Source organism: Narcine bancroftii, chromosome 6, assembly GCF_036971445.1.
Source record: "Narcine bancroftii isolate sNarBan1 chromosome 6, sNarBan1.hap1, whole genome shotgun sequence".
Lineage (NCBI taxonomy): Eukaryota > Metazoa > Chordata > Chondrichthyes > Torpediniformes > Narcinidae > Narcine > Narcine bancroftii.
In genome coordinates, this window is record NC_091474.1 from 130426621 (window position 1) to 130442378 (window position 15758).

General features: G+C 36.3%; 1 protein-coding gene across 9 annotated transcripts in view; it reads left to right on the forward strand.

Annotated features, from left to right (window-relative positions):
• phf3 (PHD finger protein 3) overlaps positions 1–15758 on the forward strand; it is a 151337-nt gene that overhangs the window by 4077 nt on the left and 131502 nt on the right. For 3 of the 9 annotated variants that reach the window (XM_069886101.1, XM_069886098.1, XM_069886102.1), the window contains 3 exons: positions 2120–2257; positions 9024–9283; positions 12884–13045. In XM_069886101.1, the coding sequence (XP_069742202.1) occupies positions 9040–9283; positions 12884–13045 (406 nt within the window). In that variant the 5' untranslated portion in view covers positions 2120–2257; positions 9024–9039. Of the gene's footprint in view, positions 1–2119; positions 2271–9023; positions 9284–12883; positions 13046–15758 lie in introns of all 9 variants that reach the window. The other 6 variants (XM_069886099.1, XM_069886100.1, XM_069886105.1 and 3 more) reach the window with 6 other exon arrangements.

A 15758-nucleotide genomic window follows, 5' to 3' on the forward strand; every position in this document is an offset into this window, starting at 1 on the left:
GCAGATTACCTTTCAAGTGGCATTACCTTTTGAGTGTTTCCTGAATTTTCTGTTTTTGTTGTGGGTATTTTCTGCTTTGGGGGATCTTCCTGCATCTTCTTTCAATTGAACTTTGCTTTTCTTGCCTTCTGCTGCAATTTGCTGTAGCACTTCAAACTTAATGATTGGGATTCGGGCTCTTCATAAATCACAGGTTGAATAATTGTTTCTTCAACAAATAAGATTATAGAGATTGAGAAAGAAGTAGATGGAAGTAAATTGGAGTTAATTTAGACAGACAGGCAGAAAAGTTTGAAATACAAGTTATAAGTTATTGTAAAGACATAAATCCTGTCATTAATAAGGTATTTTTGCAGTTTCCTTCCCAACATATTGCTGAGAAGTTATTGTTAATTAATGTAAAAATGCAGCAGTTCCTTAAAATGCAAGGACTATTAGCTTTATATTTGTAGTGGCAAACGTTGTTTAGCAGCGTGATTTTGAATTCAGAACATGGTTTCCTGGCCTCGTGTGCAGGATCGTTTACAACGTGATGGTGTGTTTTGAGTGAAAGAAAATTTCAGTCAAATGTGAATTTACTATATGCTTGCACATTGGTATTCTGTTTGTTTTGGTATGTTCATTAATAAACAATGATCTAGATAAAACTTTAAAAAATTTAATACACACCTTGTTAGTTGTAAAAAAAAATGCTTTTGGAAAATTACCTGCTGCAGTGGCTGATAAATTGATGGGGGATTACAGCATTGCCGTACAATTTTAAGCTCCTATATCACATTGTCAGTTTTTATTAATACTTGAGGGTTTTTTTTGTTGCAAAGTTACTTTAGGATGACTAGGTTTTGATTCTTGTGATTTTAGAAACTGTTGGTTCATTTTTGGAATTGCATATATGATTTTGCAATATCTTCTGATCTTCTGATAAACCTTCATACTGAAACATTGGTTTATAACTTGATAATGCAACTCAATCTGTTTTTAATCATTAATATAAAAAGTTATTTTAACAGCTTCTGTCCTTGCAACTACTGACTTTTCCAGTCCTTGAACTTTCTGACACCTCCTAAATGCCCTGTTTGAATGTCTCTGATCTTGTTATTCCTTGCTATAGTTCCAAGATAGCTCTTGATAAAGTTGTAAAGGATATCCTGTGTGACTGTGATAAAGACAAATTATTTCTTCCCTTTGACTGTTCTGAAGTCAATGTGTTTAATCCATGTTATCCCTCAATTACATAGGAGTGGGTGGAATTGCATTTGCCTGCCATCCTTTTAAAATGTTCAAGTTTTACTATTGAAATCTAAAATAAAAAAACTCTTTGGTCTTGCATTTCCAATTTCTCACCTTCCAGCTGCAAATTGATAACGTTGAGAACTTTTTTCCCACAAGACAACACTGCTCTTACTAATTGTTGTTTAACATCCAGAACTGGATGTTCCATATAATATTGGGGGGGAAACTTAAACTGTTGTCTTCAGTCCTTGCCACAAAATAGTTTCTCAGGTGGCAACTTCATCTCATTGGCTTGGAACAACATGGAGCTGAAGCAGACTGCCTACATCCTTGATGCCTTGGTAACCTCAAGGCAAGCTTTTCATTATGTTATTGTATTAGCAGAAAGATGGCTTATTTCTACCTCTTTTATGTCACTCAACTTTGCCGTGCTTCATCTTATCTGTTGAAACACACATCTGGATGTAACTGTTCAATAGAAAATTGGGTTTTGATTTTTCACATCTTTAGTTTTGTGAGGGGAGGAATTCTGTCATTGCCACTTAACAATAGTACCAGTTGAGGTTAAATAGGAGTTCTGGAAAGGAAGTTTGGAAAGTGATGTTGATCAGACTACTTCACAAATGAACTAATATTATCCTTTTTTTGGTATTGAGTTGCAATGAAATAAGCACAGACTTTTATTGAGCTTAGTTATTACCTTTCTATTTCGGTTGAAGGTTGTAACTCATGTTAATACTGAATACTTTTGGATGATAGTGGAGCCCTTTTTTTTCTTAAAACATGTAAGATGATTTTTTTTTTCCCCTGACCAATGCTTCCCCTCTAAATTTACTGATTTTCTTAGAAAATTGTAGTTATATTTGTTCTGTTCCTCTTGTTTCAGAAAAGATAACTGAATACAACCAATGTTGAACCTGCACGCAAAACTGAATTCAGCCAGTGTTGATCTACAAGACAAAGCTGTTGAGGTCAGGATAACTGAATTCAACCAGTTTTGAACCTACAAGGCAAAGCTATTGAGGTCAGGATAAGAGGTCAGGATTATCAAATTAAATCAGTGTTGAACCTATATGCAAAATGGAGGTTTGATGGTCAAGGTATCTTTATTTTGTCTGTTCCTGTGGGAATTGTTTCTCCACAATGAACTTTAATACGAACTGTGTAGACAGATGTCAAGAAATGCGTTCTTTAACTTTGATTATTGCATTCTCATCTTCCACATCATTTCAAAGTTTAAGATTGCATTCATTAGCTTCACACACAATGGTTTCTTACTTGCCTTTGAAAACAGGGCTTTTCATTTGAAGGTTCCAAACATTTTGTGTAGTATTTTTCATTTCTTAGAGATTGATTTTTGACCATTGAGTAAGTTTGGTAGGAAAATCTCCAGATATGTTCCAGAAAATTGTCTTTTGGAAACAGACTTTTCTCAATGTTTAATGTTCTTTTTGGAACAGTGGAATCATTGCCTCTGACGTTACCTAGATTTTTATCTTTCTTTACTGTAGGACAAAATTTCAAGTTGATCCATAATAGTTAGCAGGGAATGTAAATTTTAAACAGAATGATTGGAATCATTCTCTGCTTGCAAATTACTCAATTTGTGGAATGTTTCTTTCAATATTTTCCACCAAATGCCCCAGTTGGTGGGTATCAGAGCATTCACTTGTTTACCTTTCAGTTGCGTCCTGATGTTTGTGCAGCGACTGGCACTGGAGTATGAAGCTTTGATTTCTAGCTTCAATGTCTTTCACCATCATTGCATTGCCTATATTTAATTATTTTTTTGAGGAGAAAATAGGATGGTTGAGGGTAAGGCAGTGGATGTTATCTAAGTGGTCTTTAATAAGGCATTTGACAAGGTTCCTTGTGATGGGCTGATTCAAAAGATATGGTGTCTTCGTAAATTGGATTCAAAATTGGCTAGGTGAAGATTGGGAAACTTGGAAAAAAAACAAAGAACCATCAAGCAAGAAAGGAAAGATGATGGAAGTAAACTAGCACAAAATTTAAAAAAAAGCAATTTTTAAATTGTATAAAGCCAAAGAAAGTGTCTAAAGTGAACATTGGTCCCTCAGAAGATCAGAGGGAATTAATATTGGGTAATGCAGAAATGGCTGAGGCCTATTTTGCAAGGTATAGTAGATGTGTTTGTATTCATTTACAAATTTTCTCTGGGCTGGTCCAGGTGGATTGGAAGACCACAAATGTTATGCTACATCCTTTTTTTAAAAAAAGGAGCAGGTAACTATAGCCCAGTTGGAATGATTGTACATGAATCACAAAATGTTAGTTTGCAGGGTGCTAAGAAGGCATATGGAATATTGATATTCTTTGCCAGAGGTATTGAGTTTAAAGATACTGATGAAGTTGTACCTTTGTACTGCATGCTGTTCTTGCCCCCTCATTTGAGAAATAATATATTCTTTTGAAGGCGGTTCATCAAGTGGATTCCAGAGATAAGGGGGTTAGCCTATGAGAAAAGATTGTGTTGTCTGTCACTATACTTGCTGGAAATCTGAAGAATGAGAGGGGATCTTGCAGAAATGTAAAATCAAAGGATGGGTAAGATTGAGACAGGTAAATGGTTACCACTCTTGTTCAGACTAGAACTGTGAGACATGGCCTCAAGATTTGGGGGAGTAGATTTAGAAAGGAGATGAAGTGAAATGAGAATAATTTTCCCAGAGAGTAGTAAATCTGGAATTCTTTTCCCAAGAAAGCAATAGAGGCTGCCTCAGGAAATATATTTTAAAGGCTCCATTATTGTCATTTAATACTACATTTTAGAATGTAGCATACATGAAATTCTTTAACTTTGTCTACTGTAATGAAGACAAAGTTATTGGGGGGGGGAGGAGAAAGGTGGAGCTGAGTCCACAGAAAGATCAGCCATGATCTTAATAAATTGTGGAGTAGCGTTGATGGGCCAGATGGATGATTTCTATCCAATTATATTCTTGTCAGAATTAAGGCAAGAGAGGTATGTTCAAGCCAAGCTGTTTTACACAGATTGGTAGATTCCTGGAACTCGCTGCCATGAAGAGGTAGAATCATCAATTATGTGTTTAAAAAGGATTTAAACAGGCACATGAATGTACAAGGAATGGAAGGATATGGATAACATGAAGGCAGATGGAATATGACATCATGGGTGGCACACGTGGACCAAAGGGCCTGTTTCTGTGCTATACCATTCTGTGTACCATAAATACTCAACTACTGGCTGGAACAGGTAGCAAATTTACTATTCCTATGAATGAAAACACTTTGTTGTGCACAGATTTTCTAATGAGTATTTCTTGTTACTTTAATCAGAAATTTAGCAGTTACTGGTTTCTTTTTTCACAACCCTTTTCATTCTATGGATTTTGGTCATGAATGGTATTTATTGGTGGAAAAACATCCAGAGCTTTTTTTATTTCTCCTTCCAGCCAGTTTTATGTAGCAGTAAAGGCAACCAGAAAAGGAGTATTTTGGTAATGTTCTGTGTTGTATGATCATAATGACCCATAAAACAAAATGTTTCTGGGGAATATTTTATGTTTTTGGCATGAATTATTTATTTATTTTCATGTCCAGAATGCTATCAGTCTGTTAATTTTGCTTTGTGAGTGAATAAAAATTAAGAATCTTTGGCTACTGCTTCTTAAAAAGGACACACACACACACACACACACACACACACACACACACACACACATCTTCAGTTTCCATCTGCTCTGTATTGCTCAGCCATTCCTGTTCTTTGTGCTAGGAGAAGGTGCTTGTAATCATCAAATATCAGTAAAACTTTAAGTAAGAGATCTTCAAGGCCCTTGATATCTTATTAAAGAAGGGATTATTGAATGCTTTTTGTTGCTGAATAGTGAAAGAATGTAGAGAATTGATGTTTGTTGTACAGTTTTCATCTTGTAGCACTGGGTCATTTGGTATCAATGTAATGTAGAAAAATAGGCTTGAGGGGGGTGTTGTCACTGGCTAGATATGGCACTCTGGTGACTTTTAAGTTATCTACAAAGGTTTTTTGATCTCTGGTGTTGATTTCACCTTGCTTGATGTTGATTCCTGTTTGGTGCCAACTCTGGTGAATCTCCGGTGTTCAGCATTGCCATCAAGTTATCTGAGCAGCTAGACAGATTGTAAATTCTTGAAGTAAATCAGGAAATATTTAACAAATAAATTTAAGCAAAATTTAAAAACTTATGTCAGTGACATTTTTGATATGAGATTAAGCTAGAAACTGAATTATTTAAAGGTATGGAATTTTTAACTATTCGAGGGAAGAATCGACATTAATTGGAACCAGCAATCATAATGGATAAATATGCTATTTAATTAATTTGCTAATACCTCTGTCATGAAAATGTACTATTTTCAAGACTTAATGAATGAGAACAGATAAGTACCTCTCATTGGGATACTGATTTCTACAGTACTCTGAATGAATTAGTTATCAATGATAACATCTTTTTGATTTCAATATTTAACTAAAGTATCTACTTCTGAAATGTTATTATAATAAAATTATTATATTTTATATTTAATTATAACTGACCCAGACTTTTATTTCTCACTTTAAATTCCAGGCCATCAATGCTTGTAAATTATGACACAGAAATAATTCATCCAACTTATTCCAGATTTCATCATACATGTTTGAAATTAACCCTAGCACTATCCCTGCAAATGAATTGCAGAATTTTCCATCCAACTAGTGATCTTTTGAAATATTTTGATTTAAAACTTTCTTTATAATCAATTGGTTTTCAAGAACAACCACAGCTTTCATAGAAATGGAAACAGGTCCTTTGGTCTCTCACAACTGCTCTGTTAAGTGAAAGTGGCTATTTAATAAAATTCCATTGACAACGGCGTGAAGCAAGGCTGCGTCCTCGCACCAACCCTATTTACTATCTTCAGCATAATGCTGAAACAAGCCATGAAAGACCTCAACAATGAAGACGGTGTTTACATCCGGTACCGCACGGATGGCAGTCTCTTCAATCTGAGGCGCCTGCAAGCGCACACCAAGACACAAGAGCAACTTGTCCGTGAACTACTCTTTGCAGACGATGCCGATTCAGAGCCAGCTCTCCAGCGCATGATGTCCTGTTTTGTGGAACCTGCCAAAATGTTTGGCCTGGAAGTCAGCCTGAAGAAAACTGAGGTCCTCCATCAGCCAACTCCCCACATCTCCATTGGGCACACAACTCAAAACGGTCAACCAGTTTACCTACCTCGCCTGCACCATTTCATCTGATGCAAGGATCTACAAAGAGATAGACAACAGACTCGCCAAGGCAAATGGCGTCTTTGGAAGACTACATAAAAGAGTCTGGAAAAACAACCACCTGAAGAAACTCACAAAGATCAGCGTGCACAGAGCCGTTGTCATACCCACGCACCTGTTTGGCTGCGAATCATGGGTCCTCTACCGGCATCACCTACGGCTCCTAGAACGCTTCCATCAGCGCTGTCTCTGCTCCATCCTCAACATTCATTGGAATGACTTCATCACCAACATCGAAGTACTCGAGCTGGCAGAGTCCGCAAGCATCAAATCCATGTTACTGAAGACCCAACTGCGCTGGGTGGGTCACGTCTCCAGAATGGAGGACCATCGCCTCCCCAAGATCATGTTCTATGGCGAACTCTCCACTGGCCACCGAGACAGAGGTGCACCAAAGAAGAGGTACAAGGACTGCTTAAAGAAATCTCTTGGTGCCTGCCACATTGACCACCGCCAGTGGGCTGATCTCGCCTCCAACCGTGCATCTTGGCGCCTCACAGTTCGGCGGGCAGCAACCTCCTTTGAAGAACACTGCAGAGCCCACCTCACTGACAAAGGAGGAAAAACCCAACACCCAACCCCAACTTATGTACACCTACTCAACAATCTAAACCTTCCCTTCCTCACACCCATAATCAAAATTGCATTTATCCTTGTTGCACTGATTTTCCTCAAGTCTCCCCGGAGTACGTGCGTACTTAAAGTTTTGTTGTGTTTCAAGGGGAACTGCAGCTCTCAATGTGTTTTCCTCCCCTAAGTCTCCATAACAAAGGTAATGGAGTTACTGAGATTTAAATGTATTTTCAAAACATTGAAAATGTTTTTCATATTCAGCCATGGGGTCAAAGTTTGTTCTTGGTTGCTAATGTTAATCAGCTGATTACCATTGTCCATTCTTAATTTCTTTCTGACTTTGTTTGGTAACTTCATACACACTTTTGTAAAGCGCGTTTCTTATAAGCAAATTAAATGAATTGTTTTAATATGTATCATCTCCACAACTAACATATTTTGAAGCTCTGTCTTTTTTCAGAAATAATTTTAATTATTTTTTTCATCTTGTCATCACATTCATTTAAAAGGGAAGCCCACTTTACTCTTCACAGCAGAAAATTCAAATTTGAGTATATGCCTAAAACCTAATATCTTGTATTATGAAACAGTGCAGTTTCTTTCAGAAATAAAAGCAAAGTTTTTTATTTCATACTAATTCACTTCGTGTTTCCTAACCCATGTCTTGATTTTTATCATCAATTTTCATCGCTGAAGGAATTCCTGGGGTACAATGTGATGTTTGGCAGTTTATTTCATGTGAACACATTTTGTCATTATATACATACAGTGCTTTAATTTTTTTTTTGCTTAATTGGGGGAAGGGTTAATTTCATTTTAGATATTAGTATTTAGCAAAATAGTATACTTTAAAAAAAAAAATTACCAACATTAACATTTAGTCTCTGTAAAGTGGTGAAATTGCAATCATTAATAACCATTGTGGTAGTTTATGCTTTACCTCAATTAATTCTGTGGTAAAATCTTTATTTTCTTTTATATAATTAGGAGATCTTTTCAGCTCATTTCCACTTCACTATTGTCATTTCCCCCCCCTTCCCCCACTAAAGGATTCTGTCAACAAATGCAATTGATTGATTGTCTGAGCATGTTTAAAGCTTGAAATAAAGAAAATGAAATACAAATTGTCAGAAATTAACATTTTGTTATCAGCACAGTTTTATGGGAGATTAAGAAAATCAGAGGTGCTTGTCTTTTTGGTATATATTGGTTAAAGCTGAAAAAGGTGCGATTTTTGAGTAAAATCAAGTTGGTGGCTGTGATAGTGATGGTTTGTAGATAGTAATAAGTGGGAGCCAATTTTGTTTTACCTCTGACTGAAGCAAATTATAGCAATGTTTTTGATCTCCATGGTGATGCATCAGCGACCAAAATTGACATTTTGAATTCTGCACAGATCAGTTCGTCAATGAGCCATCAGTAATGGAATGATTTTTAAATGATGTGCAAAACCTTCATCACCACAGATTTCATGTTATTGTGCTAAATATTTGGTTCTGCATAAATACCTGTTCTCAGAACTAGCTGAAAGCATCAAGGTTTGGAATTGTATTAATACTGGATTGACTGGTTAATACTGGAGTGGACGTACAGATTAAATGAGGAGGAAGGAGGTGGGAAGTGACAAATGAGGAAAATCATCAAAAGAATTGCTGTTTTGGAAAAGTTTAAATCTAATTCATGACTGCTGACCACAGATTTTTTTCAATCTGCTAGTCTTTCAATTGAAATGCTAAAGGATATTTTAAAATCAGTGATTTTTGTTATTTAACTCGTGCTATTTTATTTTTATTTTTCCACTTTTTAGTCAAGACATTTTGTAATTTTAGTGTAAATTAGTGACAGTTTTGAAGCCTATTAGAGGATCTAGGTTTGCTTTGCAATTAATATCTGAAATATGTCATGCTTTTTATCTATGCAGGAGTCCGAGTGTCTTCATGGATATTGTTGATATATTTAACCCTTTGATATCCTCCGACCACTTGGATGACATTCTGATTTTAGAGTCAAACTTAGAAAGTGAAGTTTGTGATGATTGTGGCACAGAACCAGACATCCTGGGAGGTTCTTTAAGAAACATGCTGAGTGACAAAGATCCTATGCTAGGATCTGCTAGTGCACAGTTCAGCCTGCCCTTTTCAGATACTGAAGATGGCAACTTTCGGCTAACTTGCTCAACAGGTAGGTCTGACTTGCTTTTTGGCTCCTGTGCCTGCAAAATCAATGTAGGCTAATGTAGCCATTTAGTACTTGAATAAGTGGGTAGGTGGTTCTTTCCATTGACCTTTCCTTCACAAACTACTACTTGAAATTCTGTCATCCGGTTTCCCCTGAACTTGTGAAGTAATTTCATATTGGAGAAACTTTTGCTTTTATTCTGGCAATTTCTTTGAAACTGCTAGATGCTGGAGTAGTCATTAAGTATGTTGAGAGAATGTGATGAACTTTTTCATTTTGGGACATTGGAATTTGATTTCCAATGTTTTGTACACCTTCAATTTAGTACTATTGAGCACCTAACATTACATGAAATTGAGTAATTAGAATTTAGTGTCGTCGAGCCTACTGTAATTAATATGGGTGGGAAGGTGAGATGAGCAAGGATGAAAATGATTGTTAGAAAGTTATTGTTAATTAAGCCATACTAAAATATTTTGAATGGGCATCACTTAAAACTGCTTGATTTAGCATTTCTGGCAACGTGAGTCGAGCTCAGCATTGTAATGCAAGATGATGTGCCTGGAAAATTAGCAGGCTTTCTTCACTATGCCTGCAGTTTGTTGACTGAAGTCATTTCTTAATGTAATTCAGTGATTCTGTCAGAAATTGTTTACTCAAAGATTATTTGTGCAAGAAGTTTTTCACTGGGTGAAAATCACATTGAATGAAATGTGAACTGAGCTTGTAATGGAGCTTCGGTACACTTTTTGGTATATGCAACTTAATTTGCAAAGCATGAGGAACAATTTGTGTTGCTTGTTTTTGTTATATTTCTAACATCCAATGTTTTGGATGGAAATGATTGTTCCTGCATTAACATCTATGAGAAACATTTGATTTTTTTAAAAATCAAAATACCTGGCTGAATTTTATTTTAAATAAAGTATTTATCCCTTTGTAACTTTTCACATGTCTGTAATGGGATAGTGCATTTATCACAACTCTACCCATTGAAATGGTTTTGCTGATTGTTTGAAATGGAAGTATATATTCTGTACTGTAGCAGCTTTGAGCAACTTTACTTTCTTAATAGCAGATTTTCAGCTACTGATTAATGGTGTCAAGGTGTCATACTGCAATTGTGCATAAATACCAGTGAATATAATATAATGTACAAAAAAAACTAGTAATTGAGAGTTTTGAACTGAAGACTCTTGATTGTTATCTCACAATTAACAGGCTTGTTAATAAGCCCAGATCTGACATAACTAAAACTGATCAGAATATTTGTTAAATTGAGCTGATTTCAACTGGGATGGTGATAGTGTGGTACTCTATTTGGCTTTGGGCATGCAGGAAGGATGAATGTGCGCCTGTGCAAGTCTGTCATAGACCTGCTTAGATAGTGTAGTGAAGGGTGCAGGAAAACGCAACATTAGTATAGGATATTTATTGCTGTTTAAGCCAATAAAATATTGCAAGGACTTGGGTACCATGACCTAATAATTTTCTGGGCTAGTCCTTATTTATGACGTGGTGAATTGTAGCATTTGGGTGAGCAGACTTCAATGTTATGACAATTCTTGAGAACGTAAGCAAGACGTGAATGATGAAAGAAATGTGATGTCTTTGGGTTGTCAAGTATCACAAATGTATGTGGTTAGGTTCAATAAAATTTTGATATTCAATTTACCAATCCCTATAGAAAGTGTTGTTACCATTCTTGAGCTTGATTGCAAAATTCTGCTTAAAATCTTAATGATATTCTGATATCTGGCAGTGGCAAATTGTCCTTTACTTCATGTTGTGGATTGTAATCTTTTATCACCTGGATATTTATTCCTTATTAGATTATATTAACCAATCACATTTCCAGCCATGAAGATGTTGAATATTAAAGGAAATGCGTTGCCCAATAATAGTGGCAGTGAGAAATTTTCTATTTGCGTATTTGTGTTTCATCATATGGATAAAGAATATGGAAGCAGAATGTGCTTCAGTGAAGAATACTTGAATAATGTCTCAGAGCAAGTTTATTCAATACCAAAGCAAAACCATCCCAGGACCCATCAATGGAGCATTATCAAACAAATAAAAGTTGGTGCAATGCAAAGTAAGGTGACAATTAACTGCAGGCTTCCCAAAAGGTAAACTTCAAGGAGTATCTTAAAAGAAGAAAGCTGGGAAGGCCTCAGGTTTTGGAAGAAAACTCCAAACTGCCAATGGTGGAACAATTCAATTCAGGAATTCACCAATGTTTTTTGGGGATATAACATTGGGGGGAGGTCACAGATAAATGGTATGAGATGGTAGAATGGTTTGGAATTAATGTGGCCTAACTGGTAGCAAGTGTAGGTCAGCAACCATGAGTGATGATTGAATGGGTTTTGGTGACATTTAGGATCTGAGAACCAGATTTTAAAATGCCCCCAGGTTTACAGAGAGAGCAACAGTGGAGGCCAGCAAGAAGAGAGTTGAGTTGTCAATGGATGTAAAGGCACAGTTATCAGCAATAGTTGCCAGAGACAGTTTGACAGCTTTGTGGTCTGGAATTAAACTTGGAAACCAACTGTCACAGCAAAACTGATCAGCCTCTGAGAGTTATCAGGAAATGGTTGGAATCGAGATATAAGCAATTGAGATTGCAATGGATGGCTTAGATTTTTGTCACATATAATTGGTAGAAATTCCAGCTCCTGGTAAGGACAAACGGACTGGTTGGTTATTTATAATCTCTGTTACAAAGGACAGCGTAGAACTTCAGAATAGTTATAATATTGTGTCACGAGTTAGAAATCTGATTGTACCACATTTGACTTCCTCCACTGGATCAGGGAGTTAATATTCTGATTATCAGTGATCAGCTATTAAAACATGAAGCTCAGTAATTGCAAGGTCACTGAATTTAGTCACGAGTTGTGATCTGCTTTAACATAGGAAGATGACTACTTATGCTAGTAAGTTGGAAGACTGGGTAGTTGAACCAGGACAAACAATTATAATTCAATCACTTTGATTTTATAAGAAACGCCATTTGTGAAGTAATTGAATTAAATGGAGCACAAGAGTTTGATGATAAACACAGAACACAGTTACAATACTGGGATGCTTGATGTTTCCATCAATTTTTACTGAGAATAATATATGATTCAGTTGATGTCTGAAGCCGTCCCTGCTTTCCTTGATATTTAAATGTAGTCTACAAAATATTGTTTTTTGTAGCTATTTAGAACATAGAATGTTACAGCATAGTACAAATCCTTTGATCCATGATATTGTGTCACCTACTCAACAATCTAAACCTTCCCTTCCTCACACCCATAATCCTCTTTTTCTTGCATCCATTTTCTAAGTTCCACATTCTAATGGCATTAAATTTTAAAAAGTCAGTTCAAGATCCTTGATGTTTGTTGTATTAAATGAGCTGGGAAGTCACTTTGTGTGGTATTTGTGTCCTTTGTGTTTGGGGATTTGGCAAAACATAAACTATTATATAAAGACAAGTTTTATTAACAGAATGCTACTTTGCCAATTATCTATTGATTTAATTGATTGTAAATTTAATATACTTAATGGATAGCTTGAAGCAGTAACTGATGCACAATTTTCTGTTTTTCTCAGATGCAGAACTTGAGCTCAATGATAAGGGTGATATGAAAGAAAACACCCTTGATGCTATGGAGGAAGAGGATTTATCCGAACTTTCTAACAAGAACACAAAGGCTAAATTGCAAAAAACCACTATGCAGTCACCTCGAAAGTCTCCACGTTTGTTGGCCCAAGGTAAGATATCATAAAATCACCTTGTGGTGGTGGTGGTTTTTATTAAATGCAGTTTTTTGTTTTTCATCAGGAGTAACTCAATTTCCAGATTGAAATGAACTACAGTGAATTCAATTTTCAAAATCAAAATATAATTATGGTAAAATAAGGGTGTCGGGTGTGGTGGTGGGTGCCTGTAATCCAGGTATTCGGAGGCTGAGGCTATTGGATTACTTGAAGTCAGGAGCTCTGGGCTACTGTGGTTGTGTAAAGAGGGGTGAATCGGCCAGGTTGGAAATGGAGTAGGTCAAAGCCCCCGTGCTCATCAGTAGTCAGATCGCGCCCATAAATAGACGTTGCAGCACAGCCTGGTCGATACTTTGAAACCAAGTCTCTTGATTAAAAACACAATCTCCGAATCCTTTCCTTGTGTTTTGTCACTTTCCAAGTGGCACATGAGGGAACACTATATTTTCTATATTGCACAGTATTTATTCACTGACATTCTCTTGAAACTCCTTCCCAAGGACTTGGGGCCCTACGTCTTGAGTCTTTTTAATTCAGAAGAAGATCTTAAATTGTTTTTCCTCTATCTTTAACACAGCCACCCTAATTTTTCCTTCTCTGCTGCTCTTTTCTGAGATCTTTTATGCAGAAAGTATTATAGAAATGTATGATTCTGCTTTCATTGAGCTTTAACAGTAAGCCTTTAGAATCCAGTAAGCAGCAAGTTTCAACATGTGAAATTTGGGATGACCTAATTAATTGATATAAAATTGGTTTGATGGGTATTAGAGGATTGTTAAGATTGGAAACTGTGACCCAGTGATGTGTAACAAGGATTGGTGCTGAGTCCTCTGTTGTTTATTCTCTATATTTATGATTTGGAAGAGCATGTATGTGGCATGATGAACAAGTCTGCAAATGATACCAAAATTTGTGGTTTAGCAGACAGCAAAGAAGATTTTTAAGGTTACACAGAATTTAGATCAGATGGGAAAATCAATGGCAAATGGAATTTGACTTTGACCCATGTGAAATTAAGCATTTCAGCAAGTTAAACTAGGTTATTGGAGGACCATGGGGAGTGTTGTTGAAAGTGGCAACTTAAGTGGACAGGGTAATGAAGAGGTGTATGGCATTTATTGGATGAGACATGGAGTACAATAATTGGAACATCATATTGCAGTCGTATATAAAATTAGTTGGACCACTGTAGTATCATGTGTGGTTCTGGCAGCCACTTTACAGGAAAGATGTGATTAAGCTAGTGTGGTTCGAGAATGGTGGTTGGATTAGAGGGTTTAAGATCATGAGAGATTGGATGGACTGGGTATGTTTTCCCAAGAGTGAACCAAAGGGAAAGGTCACATGATGGAGGTGTATATTTTTAAAAAAATAATGAAACATAGATAGCCAGAGCCTGTCTGCCATGGTAAAGTTGTCTATAATGAGAGAATGTAGGTTTAAGGTGAGAGGTGGAAGTTTAAAGGGGATCCAATGGTTTAAAATTTTCGCAGAGTAAATAGTATCTGACAGGAGGTGGTGGAGGCAGGAATATTAATATTTGACTGGTGTTTGGACAGGTACTTGAATGATCAGGCAATATGGAGGATATGGATTTAATGCAGTCATGGGATTAGTAAAGATGGGCATGATGTTTGGCATAATGCTGGTGGATCAAAGGGCCAGTTTCAATAATATACACTATTCCTAAATGCCAACTGAACATAAGAGTAAAAGAAGGCATCTCTATTTAATGTAGCTCATGTATTGTGTAAAGCTCTTCAAAACAATCATTTATAATTTAGGAAAATTGTATTCCTACCTTATGAGTTGTTGGGACATGGGGACCCTTGCTTTCACTGCATTGTAAAAGTGGCTGTAATTACCATACAGGAAGTGCATTGATTCCGACAGTCAGCAGTATACAGAAGTTTTATCGTAGCTATTTACAATTATCCTGTTCTCTAACATCCAGCTTCAGAATGGGTCACTGTTTAGGACCCCTGGTCACATCCACATTCCTTATAAAAAGGAACTGAAATAATTGCATTATTGCAAATTTGTGTCCTGTTCTTAAGGTTCATCTACCCTCATGATTTGCAATCTAATGTAGTGTAGAACTACTATTGTAGAAGGCCTGAAGAGGCTGTTTCTGTGCTGCATTTCTAAGCTTCCAAAACTGACATGTTTTATAAAAAACAAAATTACACTCTTGATCTAGTTAACAGGACTAAAGCTGTGTATAGCTGTCAAATTTCTTAGAAAGCCTTTTGAATCAGAAGATGGCAGATTCAAGTCCATTTTTGCTCCTCCTGTGCAATGTAAGCGAGCTCAAGACACTATTTTGAAGAAGTTATTCTGCTATCCTGATAGGTTTTTCCACCACTAAATACTATGAAACAAGTTGCAGTTTGAAAAGATTGCTTGTGTAGAATTGGTAATCAAAGTTCCTGCATTCCAATAGTGACTATTTAAGATGAAAAACTGCATTTATTTTGAGTGGGATATAGGAAGTGTTGTACACTGGTCCTTCCATGAGAGTATGTTTGTACTTTAGTGACTTAAAATAAAACACAATTTGTACTGAGATTTTGGGCGGCATGGGCTTGTGGGTTAGAAGAGCCTGTAGCATGCTGCATGTCTAAATTAAAAAAAATTTTAGAATTTTCAGAAAGTATACAGATGCAAACCTTACATTAAGTAATCAATTAATTTGAAAGTGTGCTTT